The 24,378-nt window shown below is 45.8% G+C and overlaps 1 protein-coding gene across 8 annotated transcripts in view; it reads left to right on the plus strand.

Moving 5' to 3' along the window:
* Positions 1-21,665, plus strand: part of ubap2l (ubiquitin associated protein 2-like) — a 136,218-nt gene extending 114,553 nt beyond the window's left edge. For 4 of the 8 annotated variants that reach the window (XM_073061092.1, XM_073061096.1, XM_073061095.1 and 1 more), the window contains 7 exons: positions 450-503; positions 3,017-3,098; positions 5,532-5,749; positions 8,058-8,163; positions 9,788-9,861; positions 14,371-14,559; positions 20,835-21,665. In XM_073061092.1, the coding sequence (XP_072917193.1) occupies positions 450-503; positions 3,017-3,098; positions 5,532-5,749; positions 8,058-8,163; positions 9,788-9,861; positions 14,371-14,559; positions 20,835-20,954 (843 nt within the window). In that variant the 3' untranslated portion in view covers positions 20,955-21,665. Of the gene's footprint in view, positions 1-449; positions 504-3,016; positions 3,099-5,531; positions 5,750-8,057; positions 8,164-9,787; positions 9,862-14,370; positions 14,560-20,709 lie in introns of all 8 variants that reach the window. The other 4 variants (XM_073061093.1, XM_073061098.1, XM_073061100.1 and 1 more) reach the window with 2 other exon arrangements.
* Positions 21,666-24,378: the final 2,713 nt, after the last annotated feature.

Below are 24,378 nucleotides of genomic sequence, written 5' to 3' on the forward strand. Positions count from 1 at the left end.
AACATTCTGCCACTGGCATACACAGTTTGCTCTCAGACAAATATTGTTAATCTTCCTCCGAGTGCTCCAGTTTCCACCCACAGAAAAGATCGAAATTCTAAATAAAGTTTGTCATATGCTACCCTGAGATTAATTTTCTTGCAGGCGTTTGTGGTAAATTCAAAGAGATACAATAGAATCAATAAAAAACTACACCCAAAGACGGACAAACAACCATTATGCAAATACACAACAAGGAAAACATGATAGATAAATAAGTCATTAGGCATAAGACATAAATATTGAGTACAGAGACCTTGAAGGAGAGTCCATAGGTTGTGGAATCAGCTCCAAAGTCGTACGGGTAGTAGGTTAATTGGTCACGTGGCTGTAACTAGGTGCCACGGCCTCACTGGACAAGAAGGTCTGTTACTGTGCTGTATCTCAAATAAATGTCCTCTTTGCTTCAGCCTCAGGTGTACGGCTATGATGATTTGCAGATGCTGCAAACAAGATTTCCCTTGGTAAGTAGTGTTTTATTTTTCTCTATTCCTACAGGGTACACTGGGAACTCTCAGCTGTGTGTGCAGCATCTGTGGAGAGAGAATTAACATTTTGAGTCCTCATAACTGAGAAAGGGGTAACAAAGGGAACATCTGTAAAAGGGCAAGACTCAGTTAAATGGGTTGATGAGCGCACACTCCCCTTTGTCCTATCCACCTCTCTCCCCCCCATCTTCCGCTCTTTTCACAGAGACTCTGACATGCAGTGATGCTTCCTGTCCCGTTGAGTGTTTCAAAGTTTTCTCTTTTTACACTTGTAGTTTGTTAATTATTAACCCCCAAAAAAATTCTTCCAATGTGGAAACCATTAGTTTGCTCATATTTGCTGGCATTAAAACTGTTACTGCACAGAAAGTTCAGCCTTGGTTATCTCGTGACCACAGCTAAAAATGAGTACAATTTAAAATTGACCTCAATCCTGCCACGGCCATTGTTTGAGCCCCTGTCCTGGAGCTGCACAGGTGAAATGCTACTCTTGTCTGCAGGTTATACAGAGCAAGGATGATAACCACTGAAGACTCGATAGTAGCGGGGTGGGGGGGAGGTGCCTGCAGCTGGTGTGCTTAGAACAAAGAACAGTACAGCACCTTAATGTTGTCGTAGCCAGGGAGGTAATGGGGATAAGCTCCCACTACCTATTAAATGCACCTAATGGCATGCATCTCAAATAGTCTCTGGCAGCCAAGTCCCGCTCCTGGCCTTCGCATGTGGCTTAGTTACTAAACCCAGCAGAACTATTTCTTCTGACTGGAGAAGGGGTAAGGCAGGTTACTGGCTCCTTAAAACTAGTCTCTCTGATTAGGTAGTATCACTGGCCATGGTTGACAGCTCATCTAAGAGAAGAAAAACTGATCTCAAACTTGTACTACTCTGCTGCTATGCCCATTCAGGAGGAAACCTGAGGAAAAGTCCAGAGCTGGAGTCCTTAAGGCAGTCCTACGTTGAGTTCAGTGCTGACTGGCAACTCCTGCGATGCCACTGGTGCCAAACTATCAGTCTCTGCCATTCCTTTGTATTCATCAGCAGCGTGGAGGGGGCATGGGGGCTGCTGCATGGGCAACAGCTCTCCATATCGCTTGTGTATCAACAGTGTCGATAACTAGGACGCAGCATCTGTGGTTGACCCCGACCAGCAGAGGCCTCTTTGAGTACAGCAGAGAAACGGACCTTTCAGTCCACTGTTGTGCCCACGATGCCTGCCCAAAATGTCTTTTGGACATGGCTGCTATGTCCAATACCAAATCTAGCCCTTAGCAGATCATCTGTACTGCCTCCGCCCTGACACCCAGAATCTAGTCCTTGTGATCTCCAGGGACCTGAAGGCATGCCCATGGCTACACTTCAGTAGGACTTTGAGGAGATTTGGTGTGTTATTAAAGACTAGCAAATTTCTATGGATACATAGTGCAGAGATTTCTGGCTGGTTGTGTCACCATCACCGTCTGGTAAGGAGGGTCAGAAAGGGCTGCAGGAGGTTGTAGACTGAGGCTACGTCCACACTAGACCGAATAATTTTGAAAACGCCGGTTTCGCATAGAAACGTTAGGCGTCCACACTAGGCGTTTTTAAAAATACCTCTGTCCACATTAAAACGGATACTTGAGTGAATCTTCTCCTCCTGGGCATGTGCAGGACACATCTACAGAAGACAACCGAAGAGGAAGCAGTTTACTATTTCTGTTTCCGCTGCAGCAGCGTTCTATTGCGTTCATGAAATCAATGAAACTCCGTGCTGCTGCCACCATCTGTTCCAGCAAGTCATGACAGCGATTTTAGATTTCTCCAGTTACCCCATCTACCTCTGCCCAATCCGGCGCTTCTCCAGTTACCCCATCTACCTCTGCTCTGCCCAATCCGGCGCTTCTCCAGTTACCCCATCTACCTCTGCCCAATCCGGCGCTTCTCCAGTTACCCCATCTACCTCTGCCCAATCCGGCGCTTTCAAAATTACACACTCTGGAGAGCGTTTCTGAAAATCTCCATTTTCGGGGGACGAAAACGCCGTTTCAGTGTGGACATGGGTAAAAACGAAGAGAAAAAACTTCAGTTACGGATTTATCCGGTATAGTGTAGACGTAGCCTGAGTCTGCTCCATTGTGGGCATTGTCTCCCCACCTCTCAGGACATCTTCAAGAGGTGGTGATTCAAAAAGGCGACATCCATCATCAAGGACACGCCCTCTTCTTCAACTACCATCACAGAGGAAGTACAGGAGCCTGAAGACATACACTCAATTACTCAGAAGTAGTGAAGTAGTCTTCATGAACACAATTTTTAAAAATTATAACTTGTACTTGTTTGTTATACCTGCACTGTACTGCTGCCACAAAACTGCATATTTCATGACTAATGATAATAAATCTAATTATGGTTCTGATCACTCGGTCTTCCCGGGTCAGATCTGCGGGTCTCATTTACTGCAGCACCGTGGTCTCCTTTGTTCCCGAGTTTTCTAATAGTCTGCTCTCCTTCAGGATTACTACGGAATTCCATTTGCCACTCCTACCACGCCAATTACAGGACGGGAAGCAAGTTTGACGAATAACCCATACTCTGGTAAGCTCCCAACAACTGAGAGATGGAGTTGATCTGTTGGAAAGATTTCCTATCACATTTGGATCTAATTCAGTTAGTTTAGTTCCTATCGGCACCCATTCTGGTTTAGCAACAGGTTTCTTCCCCAGAGTAACACACACACATGCTGGAGAAGCTCAGCATATCTTGTAAGAAAGCAAACGGTTAAAGTTTCGGGCAGAAAGGAAGGGGGCAGGAACCAGAAATAAGGTTGGATGAGGGGATGGAGTAGAAGATGGGAGATGATAGGTGAGACCAGCTACGGGGGAAGGTAGGGTGAAGTAAACAGCTGGGCGGTGATAGGTGGAAATGGTAAAAGGAGAGAAGAGTGTGGACTGTAGGAGAAAGGGAAAGAGGAGGGAAAGCAGAGGGAGGTCGATAAGCAGGCGAGGAGAAGGGAAGATTTGTCCATTCTCTTGACTCTGTGCTGTCTGGCTGGAGTTATGCATCCCAGGCCCAGTCTGGCTTGCTGTCTGTTCATCTCTCCCCATGGCAGTCAACCCCCTTGTTCAGCCAGTGCAATGGTTCAACTGGTTCAGCCACTACTGTACAACCTCAGGTTCCAGGTTTGATCCTGACCTTTAATGTCATCTGACCATACATATATACAACCAAACAAAACAACCTTCTTCCAGACCACGGTACACCCACACAACAGATATCACACGCAGTCCATAAACCAGAATATTATCATGTAAGTAAGCTAAATAAATACAATTCAAAATGCATGTGTTAAAGGACAGCACAGGTAAACTGTAAACAGCTCACCATCCTAGTGACGGGATTTCGATGGTGGCAGGGTAGTCCTTAGTCTCACAGACTGAAGGAACAAGCTGTTACTCAGTCTCGCAGTCCTAGCCCTGATGCTTCTGTACCTCCGTCCTGAAGCTAGTGGGTCAAAGAGATTGCGTGGTGGGTGATAGAGATCATGAAAATGCTTTGGGCCCTTCGCCTGCAGTGCTCCTGGTGAATGTCACAAGTAGAGGAGAGGGTGATCCTGGTGATCCACTCAGCAGTTTTTACTGTCCTTTTCTAGAGTTCAGCATAGCTTCCGTACCACAGCCAGACTGGAGAGTCTCAATGACGCTCTTGTAGACAGTTGCCAGGATGGAGGCGAGGAGCTTTGCACACTTCAATCTCCTCAGAAAGTGTAGATCCTGCTGTGCCCCCATGACTGCTGAGGAGCTGTTGTAGGTCCGTTTTAGATCGTTATGTGCAGACCAAGGAAATGTGTGCTCTTCACTCTCTCCATGGCAGAGCCATTGAGGCGCAATGGAGAGCGGTTGACCTGAGCCTTCCTGAAGTCCACAGTCATCTCTTTTGCCTTGTCCATGTTGCGACTCAGGTTGTCTTTACGTGGAGCTTCTCCATTCACCCTTGTAGGTTTCCTCTTGGACGTGGCATTGATTGTCACATGTACCAGGGTAGAGTTTTTTTTTAATTTTTAAATGGCAGAGGACGTTCAATGGGCTAAATTTTATGGTCTTGATTGAAGATCGTTTAATGTCAATTTCAATGTCAATACAGGAGTATAAGGAGAGTGAAATAATTGTTACTCCAAATCCTGTCAGCACAGAAAAAAACACAGTAAGATAAAGAACAATGATATAAATACACAAGATGGCTTATGTACATTGATTGTAAGTCAATAAAGTGACGCCCTGTGGAGGAGTGTCTGTACGTGAGGTTACTGATAGGAAATGATAAAATAGTGCTGGTGGGAAATGTGATGAGTTTGTTTAGTGGGAGGAGGTGCTGATCAGCCTTCCTGCTGGGGGGAAAGTAACTTTTTTTTGAGTCTGGTGGTCCTGGCATGGATGATAAGTTGTCTCCCTGTTGAGAGTGGGACAGGTAAGTCCATGACCCTTATGAATAGACAGCTCTGCAGAGAGTTGACCCCATAAGGCAGTCAGGCCAGACTGCATCTCAGGCTGGTGTGCGCAATCAGGGAGTGTGCATACCAGCTCACTGGCATTTTCCCAGACAGCTCCAAGACTCCCCTCAGCCAGGCTGCTGTCAAATCAACCACCACCATTCCTGTGCCAAAGAACTCTGCACCTTCAGAACTAAATGACTGATGGTACTGATGCCAGTCATCATGACATACACTGGTTGGTAATGCCACACATCAAAACTCCATTTGTGCCACCCATGGAGACAAAGAGGAATTGAAGATGATGGGGAAGTGCTACAGACGGGTAGAGATTTGCATAGAATGGCCATGGTTGTATTGAATGGTGGATCAGACTTAAGGGGTCGACTGGTCTACACTTCCTACTTTCCAGTCTTTGCCGTCCGTGTATAATTTTTCTGCTGGAATTAACTGGCTGTTCAAACATGATGGGGAGGTCTGTGGTGCATTTTTGACATGTATTGGCAGGGGTTAAAGCGGTGTCTAACATGTCTCCTCTGCAGGAGATCTCACCAAGTTCGGACGAGGAGATGCCTCCTCTCCGGCTCCAGCCACCAGCCTGGCGCAGCCTCAGCAAAACCAAACACAGACCCACCACACCACCCAGCAGACGTTCCTCAACCCGGCCTTGCCTCCTGGCTACAGCTACACCAGTCTGCCATACTACGCCGGGATGCCCGGACTCCCCAACACCTTTCAGTACGGCCCGGCCATGTTTGCTGTGAGTATTGAGGAGGGACGCTCCTCTCTCTGTGTGGAGTGGGGCGGTGGGGGGTGTGGAGCGAGGGCTTTCATCAGGAGGGAGCTGTGAATTTGGGACACAGGTGGAAGCCAACTTAGTGTAAGGAACAAGTTTATGAGTTGGAGCAGGGTTTCTGAAGAACTCCAGATGTAGCTTCTTGGACCCTACACAGCATCTCAAGAATATCTGCCTCATTTCTGACACTTGAGAATGTTATTGTCATTTATTAATGGCATCTATCATAAAGGACTCTCAGCATCTGGGATATACCCTCTTATTACCATTATCCAGGAAGTACAGGAGACTGAAGGCCCACACTCAACAGCTTCTTCCCCTCTGCCATCAGATTCCTCTTTCACGCTATTTATTTATATTATTCATAATTTTTAATGTCTTATTCTGTAGTGCCCCAAAACTGACAATAAACCTGATTTTGCTGGCAACTTCTCTGCCACCGACTCCTGTGAAGTGGAATAAAAATAGCTGTGCTTTCAAAGAGAAGTCTGTCTGGAAATAGGCCCTTCAATCTGATCGTGCCATTTACCTGTGTTTTACCCATATCCCTCTCTAAACCTTCTCTATCCATGTACCTGTCCAAATATCTTTTAGACATTGGAATTGTACCCATCTCTATCTTGTTTCGTATATCCATCCCCTTCTCTAGAACAATGTGTCTGTTGGGTCCCCTCTGAGTCTTTCCTCTCTCAGCTTAATGCCGTGCCCTCTAGTTTAGATTACTGTATGCTGGGGGGAAGAATGTGACCATCCACCCTATCTCTGTTGCTCATGATTTTATAAACCTTGAAGGTCCTCAGCAACACACAAAATTTGGAGGAATTTAGCAGGTCCAGCAGCATCTACGGTATGGAGTGGAATAAATAGTGTTTCGGGCTAAGACCCTGCATCAAGACCTCAACATCCTTCGCTCCAGGGAAAAATTAGTCCCATTCTAGAATCTCTTACAACTCAAGCCATCTAGGTCCCGGCAACGTCCCTGTCAGTCCTTTTCTGCACCTTCCTTTCAAAACGTTCAGCACTGTTCGAATAGAGAAATGATTTGAGCTGCTCAGAAATTCTGGGTCTTCAAAAACCAAGGCAGGGTTTCAGAATTTGAGATTGGAAAAGGCTGCATACACACAAGGGAGGGGGGTATTTGAAATTCCTGGTCAGAAGCGTCAGGGCCAGTTGTTAATGAAACCCAAGCTCAGTGGTTTTTAAATTAGACAGAAGTGTAGGGGGTTAGAGGGCCAGAGAGAGCAGTTGATGAAGCTGATTTCTCTGGTGTATGCGGCTGCAGGGTCTTCGTGACCTATTTCATCACGGAGTTTTCTGTGGGCTGATTAGCTGCCTCCAGTGCTGTTAACCTTCCAATTCCAGTGTCTGCCCTTGGATCGGGCATGGGAATTTAAACCTGGGCCATGCTGGAGACACATAGGTGCTACTTGTCCCCCTTGTAGGAATACAGGTAGCTCAAATTCCCAAAAATCTTGTGTTGAAGAAAGTCCTGTGGCAGCAAAAACATTTGAAAATTATCTTTATTTGTCACGTGTACATCAGAACATCATTTGTGTCGATGCCCAACACGGTTCAAGGATATGCTGGGGGCAGCCGCCAATGTGGCCAGGTTTCCAGTGCCAACAAAGCATTCCCGTGATCTACTAACCATCTTTGTGGAATGTGGGAGTAAACCAGACCCCTGTCTCATGAGAAGAACATCCAAACTTCTTAGAGACAGTAGACCCGATCACTTTTGCTGTAAAGCGTTGTGCTAACCACTATGCTATTGTGCCACCCAGAATTGGCTGTGGTTGCTGTCAAAGCACAGACTGAAGCAGAATTTTCCTGATTTCCACCATAACCGATGCAAACCCACGTAATGCAGATAGTGTTCCCTAATCGCATTACAGAAGCACGTTTGTAGTAGAACTACTTGTAGGTAGTTACACCTGCAAGTTGGAGTGAGCAGGCAAAGAGTTGATCTGTGGCTGAATGAGAGATTTCTGGGTGAAGAGAACCGGGTGGTGTGGAGAAAACGGATGACTAGTGGCCTTTCTGTGCACCCCTGCCCCCTGTCCAATTAAATTAGTGCTTGGATTGTCCTCCTGGGGTCTGTCACGAGGCCACTCCCTTTTGTGTTCGTCTGTCCCATTGAAGTCACCACAGCAGAATTCACTTACGGGCTCTTGTAAGTTTCCAGTTGTGGGGTGCTGGGTGCTGTGATGGATGAGGGGGAGGATGGGCCCTTGTGAAATGTGGATCTGGCTGACCTGGTGTGTAATCTCCTCAGGTCCCCCCCACCTCGTCTAAGCAGCACGGCGTCAACGTGAACGTAAATGCAACAGCAACGGCCTTCCAGCAGGCCAGTGGGTACGGGACACACGGATACAGCACCAGTAAGTGGAACCCTTCAACGTGGCTACTTCTATCCTACGGTGAAGGAACCCTGTTCTTCATAAAGTCACAAAAGTTCAATTTTCCCATTCTTTTCTACTTTCTGATTCTGATACCACTGATTCCTGAGTCTTTCCCCAACTTCCTTCGGAATGCTAAAGATCGTTCTCACCCCCACCCCTCCCCTCACTTCAGCCATGCTCAGGGTCATCCTCCCTGAAGGTGAGCCCAACCAAAATTTCTGAGTAGCTCCCATCTGCCAGGCTTGGGGCAAAACCTTCAGCCCCGAAGTGCCTGTTGATCTACTGTGACAGGCATGCAACCCCAGATTGGGATGGGTTGGTGGTGCTGTATTCATCTTGCCGAGCCTGGTCCGCTCTCCACTTTGCAGCCCCCAGCCTCGTGTGGCGTCGGTTACAGGGGTCACAGTTCAGAAGACAGCTCTGTTCCCACCTCAGCTCATCTGCACCCTTCCTTACCACCGGGTGGGGGTGGGGGTGTAGAAAGAGGGATGAGGTTGATGATTTTTCCCCATCTGTATGTGTGTAAGGGCTCTTCCCAATTCCAGTGGCCCTGCGTCCCACCTCCCATTGAGTCCATTCAGTGCGTGTGCCAGCCAGTACTGACTCCCAGTCTGATGGATTTTTTAAATTTCTATCCATGATTTCCCATCTCTTCACCACCTTTACCTCTCCCCCCGTGAGTACAACTTCTGCAGTCTTCCCTTGTGTAAATAGCCCCCACCTCTGTAACAACTTTCAGCCTTTTGATCTTTCCCTAGCTCTGTCCTCCCCAACTTCCAAATCTCTGCAATTTCTTCCCTCTCATATCCACAGCTGTAATCCTCTTTGGCTCCTACACCCATCTCTTTCACTGTAACCCCCCCCCCCCCACCTTCCTGTCTCTGTAAGGCCCACCCCCCATAATCCAAGATCCATACTTTACTGTAGGTCCCTACCCAGCTCCAACACCTCTGCACCCCCACCCTATTGTTCATTCTTCAAATGACACAAAAAATGTAACCTCAGTGTCTAACACACACAAAATGCTGAGGGAACTCACCGTCTCTAACACACAAAATACTGGAGGTATGGAGGGCAATATACAGAAAATGTTTTGGGTTGACACCCCTCATCAGAACTTGACAGCAAAGTGGAGTGGGGAAGATGCCAGAATAGGAAGATGGGGTGAGGGGATGATAGACAACATGGCAGGTGATAGGTGAAACCAGGTGAGGGGGAATGTGGGTGGGTGAGGGCGAGGGGATAGATAGAAGATATAAAGGGCTGAAGAAGAAGCAATCTGATAGAAGAGGACAGTGGACAACAGAAGGAAAGGAACCAGAGTGGGGAGATAGGCAGATGACAAGAAGAGAAGGGGTGTGAGACAATCTAGAATGAGGAATGGGAAAAGAGAGACGGGGGTGGGTGTGAAATTGCAGGAAGTTGGAGAATCGCTGTTCAAGCCACCTGTTTGGAGGCTACCCAGATGGAGTGTGAGGTGTTAATGTTCGAAGCCGAGTGTGGAGATCACTCCTAGTTGTCATAGCTTTATGAATTTTCCTCTCATATTCTCCTCAGCCCATGTTAGGAACAGGTTATTCACCACTCGTTCCTCTTCCCACAGCCGGTGTATCAGTAACCTCAAGCAACACGGGTGTTCCGGACATCTCAGGATCTGTGTACAGCAAAACTCAACAGGCAAGTGTGTTGCCGTTCAGAAGGCACCTGATATCCCAAACTGAGTCGGGACGATTAATAATGCTATCTGCAAAAGTGGACTATGGGCCTTCCTCCTGGGTAGGGAGTCGTGGATTATTACAGGGATGGGGTGCTGAGAGCTGTTAGATTTCACAGAACCAGACTGTTCGGCCCAACTCCTCTATGCCGACCAAGATACCCGTCTACACTAGTCCTGCTTCCCTGCATTGGAGCCGTAACCCTCTCAACACTCCCTATCTGTGTTTCTGAAATGGTAAATGGATGGGGGGGGGAGGTTAGGGAGCTATGGTCCAAGTGCAGGTCAATATGCAGAGTAACAGGTTGGCACAGACTAGATGGGGCGAAGGAACTGTTACTGTGCTGTAATGCTGAGTCTTGAGATTGGCCCCAGGTCCATATTAGGTTTCAATATTGTCACATGTACCGAGATACAGTGAAAAACCTCTCTTGTGTACTGTTTATACAGATGAAATTATAACAGTGCATCGAGATAAAACAGTAACTATGCAAAATATGGTGTAACAGCTACAGAGAAAGTGCAGTGCAAAATTGTAGCATAGCAGACTGGGAGGCCAAAAGTTCATCTTGTTGTACAAGAAAGCCATTCAGGAATCCGATAGCAGGTTCAAGGTGGCAGAATGACAGTTCAACAGGAACTAGATGGGCCGCAGGTCTGATTCTGTGCTGTAGTGCTCTATGACTTCATGCGAATTGGCCAGTGCTCACAGCCCCCTGAGGTCAGCATTGGTATTGATTTAATAATCTCATATGTACCAAGATACATTGCCTCAGGTATCACCTCTGGTAGCTCACCGTCTGAGGGAAGTGCCCCTCATGTCCTTTCAGATCTCTTCCCTATCATCTTAAATGTGCCCTCTGGTTTTTTTGATTGCCTCTCCCTGGGGAAAAATTACTGTGTACCCTGTCTATGCCCCTCATAACTTAGCACACCTTTATCAGGTAACTCCTCGGTCTCCTACGCTCCAAGGAATAAAGTCCTAACCTGTCCAACCTCTCTCTGTAACTCAAGCCATCCATCGTACGTGCTATAGCTCCAGGTGAGCAAAGTACAAAGTTTACTGGAAACTTCTTGAGCACTCTCTGGTTTAGTGGGGTTTGTAGGCGTCTCCTAAGTGTGCCTAGAAAAGCAAAAGGAATAAGATTTAAAGAGTACAGGGAAAAAAGGGACGTTGCTGGGACTTGAGTTGTGGGGAAAGGTTAAATAGGTTAGTCCTTTATTCCCTAGAATGAAGGGAGATGATAAAGGTTTGCAGAAGGGATATGTCTCTACCAAAGGAGGTGTAGGGTGCTTCCTCTCTCTGCCAGCCTGCAGCTCACCCTTAGGCAAGGTGTAGCACCTGCTTCCCCCACACCGCCCGATCAGGGTCTCATGAAGCCATGGGAGTAGGTGGTGGAGGGTTGTATGTGCAGATGGTGCATATCACATGCCCTGGTTATCTGACCACTGACACCAGCCAGACAATCACTGAAGAGTCAATGGCAAACCTCTTCTGTACGAAAATTTGCCAAGAACAATCATAGTCAAGACCCTGATAACCCACATCATGAAACACAGCACATAATGATGAGGTTCTGTGAGACTAGAACTACAGGTCATAGGTTTAAGAGTGAAAGGTGAAACTTTTAAGAGGAACTTGAGTTGGATGTGAGTTTAAGAGAAGTTTGGATGAGGGCAATGGTCCAGTGTGGGCCAATGAGACTAGGCAGAAAAACAGTTTGTTCCACATGGCCAAAGGACCTGCTTTTATGCTATAATGCTCTTGAGTCTGAGAGGATTGGCCAGTCCTCACGAGCTCCAGGTCAGGATTAGGTATTGATTTATTATTGTCACATGAAACAGTGAAAGGCTTGTCTTGTATAAAGGCAGGCCCCGGGTTACAAACGAGTTCAGTTCCTGAGTCCGTCTTTAAGTCAGGTTTGTATGTAAGTCAGAACAGGTATATCCAGTATTATTTAGCGTCAGTTAGTCAAATGTTTGTCTTAGTATATAGCTTACCTTTCTATGCATATAAAGCACTTAAGAAATGTTATGTATTTCAATAATTAAACCACTGCGTTGCTTAGTAATATTTGTAGCTTTCATCAGGGCAGGGCCTTTCACATGCTCCATTATTCTCACTTTATCCTTTAAAGTTATTCCGATCGTTGACTGATTGTAGCCTAACACTTTTCCAATGACCGATGGCGTTTCACCTCTTTCCAATAGCTTTATTATTTCCACTTTATTTTCAATCGCGATCGTTTTCCGTCAATGGAACAGGAAAACTGCGGATTTTATGTTCTATTGCTGAGCAGCAGTAAACTGTCTGATTGGCCTATCAGAGTTCTCTTTAGGAACTAGTTGACTTGATCAGCATTTCTGATCTGGCTATTGTTCATGATCGCACTTAATAAAAAAAAATGCTGCAGCAGCCACGGGCAGCGGGTCGCTCCGGGTCCTAAAGTCCACCTGCACTGAGACAGGTGGGGGCGGTGCTGACTGGAAAAGGGGGATCAGGGTGAATCTTGCTAAGAAATATTTAAACCAAATACAAAGTTACACACTCAACACTGTTAACGGCAACGACTTAAAATGGCGGACAGCGTTCTCCTCCCTCCGTTTGTAAGTACGAGTTGTCTGTAAGTCGGACGTTCATAACTCGGGGACTGCCTTTAATCCAAAGCAGCACAACAAAATGCTGGAGGAACTCATCAGGTCAGGCAGCACCTATGGAAAAGAGTAAATAATCAACATTTTGGGTCAAACCATTCTTTAGGACTAAGAAGTAAGTGGGAAGATGTCTGAATAAAAAGGTGGTGGGAGGGGAAAGAGGTTAGCTGGAAGGTGATAGGTGAAGCCAGGTGGATTCTTCCTGCCTGATCTGAGTTACCCCAGCATTTTGTGTGTGTTGCTTTGTTTATACAGATCAAATCATTACACAGTGCATTGAGGTAAAACAATAACAATGCAAAATGAAGTGTAACAGAGAAAGTGCATTGCTGGTAAACAATAAAGTGCAAGATCATAATGAGATAGATTTTGAGGCCAAGCGTCCCATCTTGTCATAGGAGATCAGTCTAATTTCAGCAAGGTAAAATCTGTCCTTGAGCCGGATGGTACATGCTTTTAGGCTTTTGTATCAGAGAGGGGTGAAGAGAGAATGTCGGGGGTTGGAAGGGTTTCTGATTATGCTGGCTGCTTCATTGAGGCAGTGAAGAGTATAGACAAAATCCATAGAGAGAAGACTGGTTAATCATGGGATCTGGCAGCTGAAGCTCCAATTATACTGCCCAAATAATCTTATCTCTTTATTTCCAATAACACTGCATAGTTCCCTGGAGTAGAGAGTTTATTCAAGAAATGTTATTCTAGTGACTTATCCAAGAAGTGTTATCACATTTCTGAGAAGGAATTCCAAATGCCTTCAGTCATTGGAGCAAAATTGCATGGACAATTTCATTGAAACTCCATCTTAAATGGACAATCTTGTATGAAACTGAAATGGACAATTTCATCTGGAACTGTATCATAATATAAAAAAAAGTCTTAAGTCAAGTTTATTGTCAAGTGGCACGAGTACGTGTACACAGAAGTACAACGAGAAGCTTACTCACAGTAGCTTCACATGCTCTCAGGAAAGTATTATTCTCAAGCAAAAATGTTTTGGCTCCAACTCAAACCATTCTTTATCGTGGTCAAAATTGAGTTGATTGTTAGATACATGAGTTCATGTTTGCACAGACTTACCTGAAGTAGAATCACGTGATTATAAGCAGCATTCATTAAGGAAAGCAGAATGACATAGTTTCTTTACAAGGAATCCAATTTCTAGGAAGTATTTTCAGCATCACTAGGATTGCTGTGCACCTCCTGAGGGTAGACTTTTGACCCTTTACTCCAGCAGATGATGGGGTAGGGGCGGTGTCATTGCCAATAACTGAGTAACTGGGCCTAGAAGACACTCACTTGTACGACTCAAACATACTTTATTTTACTTGTTCCCCTGTCAACAACACTATTGTGAAGCCACTATTTTCATACAGAATTGGCCTATCAATTACATACATTGACCATCTGGTGATTTGTATATGCTTGAAATCCTTACTTGCAAGATTACTAGCCAATCACAATAGAGGTGTTAAGTCAATAGAAGCTACAAGCTACTAGTTGATGATATTTTGAAGTTAGTAAAGGAATTGTCCCTCAGTTGTGTGTGTTTCACATCCTTTAGTTATTCCTATCTCGTCAGTGTCCAGAACCCCATACTGTGTAAAGGGAAGCTATGTTCTTCTAGGTTGATTACACACTGCCACAGTTATTCTCCCATGTCTGTAAAGTTGGCTCTGGCGGTCTCACTTCACTTGACCACAATTTCCCTAGGCTATCTTTGCCTGGAGGTAGTCTTTAACCCTTCCACAGCAGGAAGGTAGAGATTTGGTTGCTGCTATTCCGTTGGTTTGATTATTGATTTCCCCCTTTCTCTACAGTCTTTTGAGAAGCAAGGCTTTCATGCTGGAACTCCTGCGGCCTCGTTTAACCTGCCCTCGGCCCTGGGAAGTGGGGGCCCCGTCAATCCAGCCACCGCTGCCGGCTACCCACCTCCGTTCATGCACATCCTGACTCCACACCAGCAGCAGATGCATTCGCAGATCCTGCATCTCCAACAGGACGGCCAGGTACAAACGCTTCGTTACTGAAGGGGTGGAGGGTTGGGGGGTGGCGGGAAGGAGTTTGTGCTGTGGCTCTACCAATCTCCAGCCAAGTATTCCATCCTTGGGATCCAGTGCATGTTTCGATGTATGCTCCTGAAATGGGCGTTTACAAGTTTTGGACCCTTTATCTAAGAAAGGATGTGCTGGCATTGAAGAAGGGCCACAGTATGTCATAAGAACATAAGAGATAGGAGCAGGAGTAGGCCAATCGGCCCCTCAAGCCTGCTCCGCCATTCAACAAGATCATGGCTGATCCAATCTTAACTCTAGTTTTCACCGAATCCCACAAGGCAACAGTGCCAACCAACAGGGCACCGTGCCGCCCATTTTATTTTATTATTCATCCCGCCCAAACCCATGTGATCACCCGGGGAAAAAAAACCGAGTTGCCAATTGAGGAGAAAAAATCTGGAAAATTCCTCTCCGACCCATCCAGGCTATCGAAAACTGGTCCAGGAGATCACATGGCTGATCTAAACCTAGCCTCATGTCCACTTACCTGCTCGCTCACCGTATCCCCTAATGCCATTTTTATCCAGGAAAATGTCTATCTCCGTTTTGAATTTATTGTGTGTAGTAGCTTCCACAGTTCTCTGGGGCAGTAAATTCCACAGCTCCACTACCCTCTGAGTGAAGAAATTTCTCCGCATCTCAGTCCTGGAACGGCATCCCCTTATTTTAAGATTATGCCCCCTAGTCCTAGTTTCACCCATCATTGTCCTTGAGAATAATCCCAGGAATGAAAGGGTGAATGTATGAGGAGAATTTGATGTCTGGGTCTGTGTTCACTGGAGTTTAGAATAATGGGGAAGGGGGGAAATCTCACTGAAACCTACCAAAGGTGAAAGGCTTAGATAAAGTGGATGTGGAGAAGATGTTTCCTATAGCACCAGAGGACACAGCCTCGGGATACAAGGACATCAGTTACATAGAATCAGGTTTATTGTCACTAACGTAGATGATGTGATATATGTTGTTTTGTGGCAGCAATAAGATGCAAAAATGTAAAATTACTATAAATTATAAATATAGTATACCAAAATAAAATAAGGTAATGTTCAGCAACCATTTAGAAATTTGATGGCAGAGGAGAGGTTGTTTCCTTTGGAGTAGGAGAGTTTGATAGGAATGGTCTAGATGTGCAGAAGATGACTCCAATAGTGGGGTGGTCTGAATACAGGATGTCCGTTTAGAACAGATGCAAGGAGGAATATCTTCAGCTAGAAGATGGTGAAATTCATTGCCACAGATAGCTGTGGGAGCCAAGTCAATTTAATGCAGAGATTGATAGGTTCTTGATTAGTCAGGGTGTCAACGATTACGGGGAGAAGGCAGGAGAACGGGGTTGAGAGGGATAAATCAGCCATGGTGCAGACTTATTGGGCCAAATGGCCTAATTTTGCTCCTGCATCTAATGGTCTTATGAAGCTTCAGCTAGTGGCAGTGGAGTTAAGAGAAGGTGGGAGAGGAGGGGAGAATGAAGGTTATTATCAAAAGAATGAGACATGGTGTGAGAGGAAGTACTGGTGAAAGAAGTGGTTTGGCTGTCCCAGGTGTGGTCATAGAGTCAAGATCCAACTGTGATGATCAGAAGGGAGCTGGGCATGGTTTCTCTTGCAAAAGTCCACATGGGCTCAGTGGGCCAAATGGCCTGTGCTTCCGTGCAGTGTTGGTGCAATGCAAGGACCAGGCCTGCACTGTCCCCTGGTGTAGATGGTGGGCTTTGTTCTACTTCATTTGCTGATATTAGAGGGAGGATGAAGTGTTCACACAGTGCTGGTGGGATGGATCTCAAGCGAGATCCCACTATCTCCAAATAGATTTCCAGAGCACATTTTTTCCAGTGTTTTGATCTATAACACATTACTCCTACTGGGGCATAGGTTGCCAACAGCGGTTCACCAGAGTCCTCTGTCCTGGGACAATCTTTCAAATTGTCTTCAGGTGTAACCTGGCCTCTTGATGGTATCTAGGCGAGGATCCTTCATCTCCCAGGATGAGGTCTTTGGAGCTTCTGTTGGCGTTTTTGTAGCTCTGGGTTTTTCACGGGGTCGGGTTGCTAGCCCCTTGCCCAATCCTCCTCCTTTCACAGCTGACCTTGGGATCACTGTCTTGGGCCAATATTTATTACTTGACCGATCACCCAAGAGCGTGATGTTGGGGCTTTATATCAATCCTGCCTGTGGCATCTTGCTGTGTATGGATTGGCTGCCACAATCACTGCATTCCAAAAGTGGTTACAAGGTCCCCCCAGCATTTCATGTACATGTGATACATAAATGGGTGTGAATCAGAGACACTGTGCAAGCCCCAGTCTGGGGCAACATGCAGGGATGCTGGAGGAACTCAGCAGGTCAGGTAGTATAAATGGTAATGAATAAACAGTCGACTTTTCAGGCCGAGACACTTCATCAGGACTGGAAAGGAAGGGGTGAAGCCAGAATGAGGAGGAGCAGGGGAGGGGAAGGAGTACAAGCTAGAAGGTAATAGTGACTGTGGACTCTGGAGAGAAATGGACAGATGCTGGAGCAATGGATGAAGTCTAGTAGTCCAGATGAAGGGTCTCAACTCAAACAATGATTGTCCATTTCCCGCCACAGATGTTTGCCTGACCTACTGAGTCCTCACAGTGCTTTGTGTTACTCTGTAAACTTGTGACCCAGACCTTGGTCAGACTCCGCTTGGGGTACTGTGTTCAGTGCTGGATGCTATAGAACGATGTTGCTTGGATTTGGGAGCATGCCTTATGAGAATAGGTTGAGTGAACTTGGAGCGAAGGAGGATGAGAGGTCACCTGATAGATGTGTACAAGCTGATGAGAGGCATTGATCGTGTGGATAGTCAGAGGCTTTTTCCCGGGGCTGAAATGGCTAACATGAGGGGCATAGTTTTAAGTTGCTTGGAAGTAGGTACAGCGGGATGTCAGGAATAAGCTTTTCACACAGAGAGTGGTGGGTGCATGGAATGGGCTGCCGCCGACGGTGGTGGAGGCGGATACAACAGGGTCTTTTCTAAGAGACTCTTAGACAGGTACATGGAGCTATAGAGGGCTATGCGGTAGGGAAATTCTAGGCAATTTCTAGATTAGATTACATGGTCAGCACAACATTGTGGGCCGAAGGGTCTGTACTGCACTGTAGATTTTTATGTTCTTAAAAGGTTTTCGAGTCAGAAAAGCAGCCGCAAGCAGAATTTTTGCCTGGCAAAAGATACGTGCAGCCAGCAATGTTTCTTGTAGTGAGTGAATCTAGGACCAGAGGGGACAGCCTCAGAATAGAGTGACTCCATTTAGATCAGGGATGAGGAGGTGAATCTGGGATTCATCACCCCAGTGAGGCCAAATCATTGGGTATATTTAAAGCAGAGATTGATAGGTTCTTGAATAGTCAGGACGTCAAAGGTTACGGGGAGAAGGCAGGAGAATGTGGTTGAGAGGAATGATAAATCAGCCATGATGGAATGACAGAACAGGGTCAGTGACCTCATCCTGCTCCTATGCCTTATGGTCTTGTGTACCTAACCTGAGTGTCCATAAACTGGGGAAAACCTAGTAAAATGAATTTGCTTCTCTCCTGGTTGCAAGCACACAGATTTGCTAAGCTGCTCTGTTTCATTGTATCAACTCTATAACTATAACAACAACTTGTGTTAGTCCTGACATGGTGCTAGAGGACCAGGCGGCTGGGGTTAATGCTTTGGGCAAAATGTGTAAGGGAGATGTAGAAACATAGAAAACCTACAGCACAATACAGGCCCTTCGGCCCACAAAGTCATGCCAAACACGTCCCTACCTTAGAAATTACTAGGCTTACCTATAGCCCTCTATTTTACTAAGCTCCATGTACCTATCTAAAAAGCCTCTTAAAAGACCCTATCGTATCTGCCTCTACCACTGTTGCCAGCAGCCCATTCCACGCACTCACCACTCTGAGTAAAAAAAAACTTACCCCTGACATCTCCTCTGTACCTACTCCCCAGCACCTTAAACCTGTGTCCTCTTGTGGCAACCATTTCAGCCCTGGGAAAAAGCCTCTGACTATCCACACAATCAATGCCTCTCATCATCTTATACACCTCTATCAGGTCACCTCTCATCCTCCGTCGCTCCAAGGAGAAAAGGCCGAGTTCACTCAACCTTTTCTCATAAGGCATGCTCCCCAATCCAGGCAACATCGTTGTAAATCTCCTCTGCACCCTTTCTATGGCTTCCTTTAGTGAGGCGACCAGAACTGAGCACAGTACTCCAAGTTGGGTCTGACCAGGGTCCTATATAGCTGCAACATTACCTCTCAGCTCCTAAATTCAATTCCACGATTGATGAAGGCCAGTACACCGTACGCCTTCTTAACCACAGAGTCAACCTGCGCAGCGGCTTTGAGCATCCTATGGACTCGGACCCCAAGTTCCCTCTGATCCTCCACGCTGCCAAGAGTCTTACCATTAATACTATATTCTTCCATCATATTTGACCTACCAAAATGAACCACCTCTCACCTATCTGGGTTGAACTCCATCTGCCACTTCTAAGCCCAGTTTTGTATCCTATCAATGTCCCGCTGTTACCTCTGACAGCCCTCCACACTATCCACGACACCTCCAACCTTTGTTTCATCAGCAAACTTACTAACCCATCCCTCCACTTCCTCATGCAGGTCATTTATATAAATCACAAAGAGTAAGGGTCCCAGAGATACAAGGGAAATGTATTGCAAAGACAGCAGTTATAATCCAGAACTTCAAGGCTGGTGGAAATTTACATCTGTTGTGGCTTTTGGAAAGGAAATTGAGATATCCTGAGAGTTTGTATTGCTATCGGAAAGAGTGAGGAATGGGCCAGAATGGAATTGATGGGTGAAATAATGTGTCCTATTCAGTTACTTCAGTACGATCCTTAAACCTGCCAGCAGGGGGAGCCAGTTGGTCCTTTCTGTTGTTGACTGACCTAACTCCTTTAAGTTTTGAGTAAAATGAATTTGTCAAACAATGGTTTTTTTAAAATGTCTGATGAAGGAGCAAATCTTCAACATGTTCTGCAGATGGTGGGATTCTTGAATAAAACACACGAAGCTCAGCAGGTTGGGCAGCATCTGTGGTGGGAAATGGACAGTTGATGTCTTTAGGGAGATGTTGGGGCAAGTGTTTTTTTGCGAGGAAGAGGTGGGTGCCTCAGGCATGCTGCCAGGAGAGGGGGTGGAGGGAAATGCATATGGTTGAGTAGCTTTTGGATACGAATGTGTGCTTGCAGAGAAAGAGGGAAATGGATCAATTCCAGGCAGAACCATGTTGGCATGGACAAAGTGGGCTGAAGAGTCTGTATTTGTTGTACTAGGGGTCTGTTCAATGTCCAATCCTGTATAGCAGGATAGAGCCTCTCCTATAGCCCTGTCTTTCAGGATTTTGTACCTTATGCCTGATGGAATGTCTAATACCACAGGGTATGCAAGATGAGAGGGGTAAGTCCAGAGGAGGTGTGCGAGGCACGTTTTCTACGCAGAGAGTGGTGGGTGCCTGGGGTGGTGTTAGAGGCAGAAACGTCCATCATCATTACGAGCTGTGTCATATGACATGGGCGACCATGATGGTTCTTGGCAAATTTTTCGACAGAAGTGGTTTGCTATTGCCGCCTTCTGGGCAGTGCCTTCACAAGATGGGTGAGCCCAACCATTATGGATATTTAAGAGATTGTCTGCCTGGCATCAGTGGTCGCATAACCAGAACTTGTGATATGACGTTGATTAGGGGGCTAAGCTACCTCCTTTGGTAGAGACGTATCTCCACCCCCCCCCCCCCCCCACACCCTGCAGAAAAATTAGGGACAGGAAAATGGAAGAAAAGAGCATTGTGCAGGCAGAAGGGATTACTTCAGTTGGCCATTTAATTAGTCTGGTACAACATTGTGGGCTGAAGGGCCTGTTCCTGTGCTGTACTGTTCAAGGTTCCATAACAGAGAATGTCCAGGGTAGGTGGGGTCTTTGATTATGCTGGCTGCTTTACTGAGGCAGTGAGGAGTGTAGACAGAGTCCATGGGGGAGGACAGTTTCCACTGATATACTGAGTATTTGGTATATATTTCTTTATTATGAATAAATATTGAAATCAAATTTCCCTCCACAGATGCTGCCTGACTCTCCAACAGTTTGTTTGTTTGCTCCACATCCCAGCATCTCTGGTTTAAAATTGTTTGCGAGGTAGTGTTTCGCAGGGGGATAAACTGTATCTTTCTGTGCTTTCTTTTTTATGTGTGTGTGCGCCTCTACAAGAGCGGTACAGGGCAGCGTACTCAGGCAAGCAGCATCCAGCAGAAATCCCAGGCAAACAAATCGGCCTACAACAGCTCGGGCTACTGGGGTCCCAACTGAGCAGAGCAAGAGGACCCCCACCCCTTCCTGCGGGGCCGTCCACTACACATATCCAGCTTTGGAGAGAAAGAGAGAAAAACAAAGCCCCAAATCGAGAGAAAATGGAAAAAAAACACGGAATTCCCTGGAATAGAAGCGGTAACAGCTTCCCTCGCCACTGTATCCGGCCACACTTAAAAACCAAAACAGCAAGTTTAAATAGCGAAGTTTGAAACCGGGGATTAAAAAAAAGCTCTGCGTTGTGTGTGTGATGCCCACCTTTACTGTTGTATGTAATATAGAATTTGTAATTCCTCCTCCTTTCTGCGTTAAGATTAAGAGATGCTTGTTTGTTTTATCTGCGCCCCTCATTCTGATGAAGGAGCTTCATTACCCTAGTGCAAATTTTTTTTTGATTTAATTCCCAGACACCACCCACACCTTCGCCTTTTCTCCCCAGCCCGTCCCAGCTCCTCCCTATCCCCGCCGCCCCTCACCCCAGTCCCCTTTCTTTAGGACTTCAAGTGATATGGACAATGTGGTCTATTATATGGCTTCTCTGAGGTGTTATTTTGTATTGTGTTTCAATTCAGTGAATGATGTATCTCTTGTGTATATATAAACAAACACAAAGAACTGTAGATGAATCCAGTTTCTCACCTGCTCTTTACGGCTTTTTTTGTAATTAATTTCATGACATAAAAAGGAAAAAAATGGAATTGCATTGGACAACTTTTTACCGGGTTTTTCTTTGTAAATCGATTTTCCCCGCCCCCACCTTTAATCTTCAAGCCTTCTCCGCAGTCCAGCTCTAGTGTAATCTTTGACTTCAGGCTACCAGGCACCGTTATCTGACTAACATACATTGCTGTGACCCTTGAGGTCTTGCCGCTCCACTAAAAGCTTTCTTATTCTTTAACAAGTCCCTCATCAGTTAATGCTAAAAATGTTTTGAGCTGGGTTCTATCCCCATGTGGATACCATATGTTGATTTTGTCTCCGCTTCAGCCTTTGTGCTATTAACCTTCAAATTTAATTTACCCTTTCTTCTCCTGCCAATCTTACATTTTAACTTCTCATCAGAGATTCTTCAAATTTATTTCAATTGTCATTCATATCATCTGTCTCCATTTTCCTCTGATCCTATCTCGAGGACTGCTGTGCGTGCCTTCAATTCTACAGGGCTGCTGCGTGCCTCTAATCCCAGTTCCCATTGCTCTGCTATTGGTGGCTATGTCCGGCCAGTATCCCGAGTTCTGTAATTCCCACCTTCTCCAAACCTCCCTCTGACCAAGGTTTTTACTCATCTGCCCTAAAATCTGCTGCATTTCGGGCTTCAACTTCTAAGTGATACCTCGGAAACACGTTTGCTAGGATCACAGAGCGTTCATGAAGTGGACTACACATGTAAAGTTGAGGATTTCGGTCAGAGACGAACTCGCGTGGTAAGTGTCTAATGTGTCCACAGTGCTACCCGCCAGCAAGCCTGTGCTTTTTGGAAAGGTTTGTTTTTATTTATTTATTTAGAGATCCAGCGCAGAACAGGTCTTCCAGCCCTTCAAGCTGCATCGCTCTGCAACCCTAGCCTAATCACGGGATAATTTACAATGGCAATTAGCCTACTAACCAGTGTACTGTTGGACCGTGGGAGGAAGCTGGAGCATCCAAAGGAAACCCACGCATTTCACACAGAAGGCGTACAAACTCCGACTCCCCGAGCTGTAATAGCGTCGCACTAATCGCTGTGCTACCGTGGCTCCCATTTCTAACCTTAACCCAAGTAAATTGGCAATCTTTAAAACAAAAACACAACATCCAGCAACTTCTAACATAAGTGTAATTTCTGCAACTTGCAGCAAAAAGAGGTGGAGAGTCACTGATTGATGTTCACTGTGGCAACTTTATGATGTACACCTGTACACCTTGTTAAAGCAAATATCTAATCAGCCAATCACGTGGCAGCAGCTCAGTGCATAAAAGCATGCAGACATGGTCACGAGGTTCAGTTCTTCAGACCAAATATCAGAATGGGAAATGTGACCTCAGTGGAACGATTGCTGGTGACAGACAGGGTGGTTTGAGTATCTCAGGAACTGCCAATCTCTTGGGATTTTCACACACAACAGTCTCTCGAGTTTACTGAGGATGGTGTGATTACAAATATACATTGAGTGAGTGGCAGTTCTGTGGGCGAAAACACGCTGTTAGTGAGAAAGGTCAAAGAATGGCCAGACTGGAAGCTGACAGGGAGGCAACAGTAACTCAAATAACCACGTGTTACAACAGTGATGTGCAGAATAGCATCTCTGAATGCACAACATATCGAACCTTGAAGTGCACGGGCTACAGCGGCAGAAAACCACACCGGGTTCCACTCCTGTACCTAATAAAGTGGCCACTGAGTGTACAGCTACCCAGATTGATTGCCTATAACCAACTTGCAGTTCAAAGATAAATAGATGAAAACCACCATCGACTGACTCTCAGATCAGAAATGAAGGGTATTTACTGTTGTGCTTTGGTAATTGGACACTGCTCAGGACTTCTTATAGTTACAGTTAACAAGGTTAAACTGGCTGAAAGTACATGAATATTTTTTAAAGTTAACCTTAATGTGTTACCAAAATATTGTAGCAGATGATGTAATATAAGAAGATAAAGATTCAAGGAGACCTAAGGCAACTCTTTCCACACAAGAGGATGAAATGAGCTGCTGGACGAAGCTATACTGGTGGGTATGTTTACAACGACCTGAAGACATTTGGACAGGTACATGGCTAGAAAAAGTTGAAAAGGGTATTGTCCAAATGTAGACGGATGGATCTTGCTCAGGTACGTACTGCAGCCAGTGTAACACAGTTACAGCTCGGTGTCAGAGTTCAATTGCAGCACAGTGTGTCAGAACGTTCTTCCCATGAGCGCGTGGGTTTCCTCTGTGTGCTCCAGTTTCTTCCAGTCCAATGAAGTACCAGTTAATCGGTCATTTTAAATTGTCCTGTTTTAAAAAAAATAACTGTTGGGTTGCTGGTCGGTGTGCCGAAGGTTCAATTTGTTGCTGCGTATCTAAATGAATAGTGACTTGTCAGCATGGACAAGGGTCTGTTTCTATGCCATAGAAATCAATTTCAATTCTTTGAGTGGGCGACTGCCCTGGAGGTGGTAGGATCAGGAGGCAGAGTCAGATAAAGAAAGGAAAGCAAGGCAGGTTGCATGTGGATTGCATTCTGTGGGAGCCTACAGATTGCAAAAATCGTCAGAAATGGACTTCTCTGCAGCAGATCTATCTGGTTCATAATTTAACGAGTTTTGGGTCCTCCTGCAGATGAGGAGCTGGGTATTAGCCCCTTCATTGAGCTACCTCAAAACAGTTTTGTAAGAGAAACCCTTAAAATGAAATGGTGTGATGCTATTACAGCTCAGGGCATTCCAGAGTATGGAGTTTGAA

This window comes from Hemitrygon akajei, chromosome 11 (genome assembly GCF_048418815.1).
Source record: "Hemitrygon akajei chromosome 11, sHemAka1.3, whole genome shotgun sequence".
Lineage (NCBI taxonomy): Eukaryota > Metazoa > Chordata > Chondrichthyes > Myliobatiformes > Dasyatidae > Hemitrygon > Hemitrygon akajei.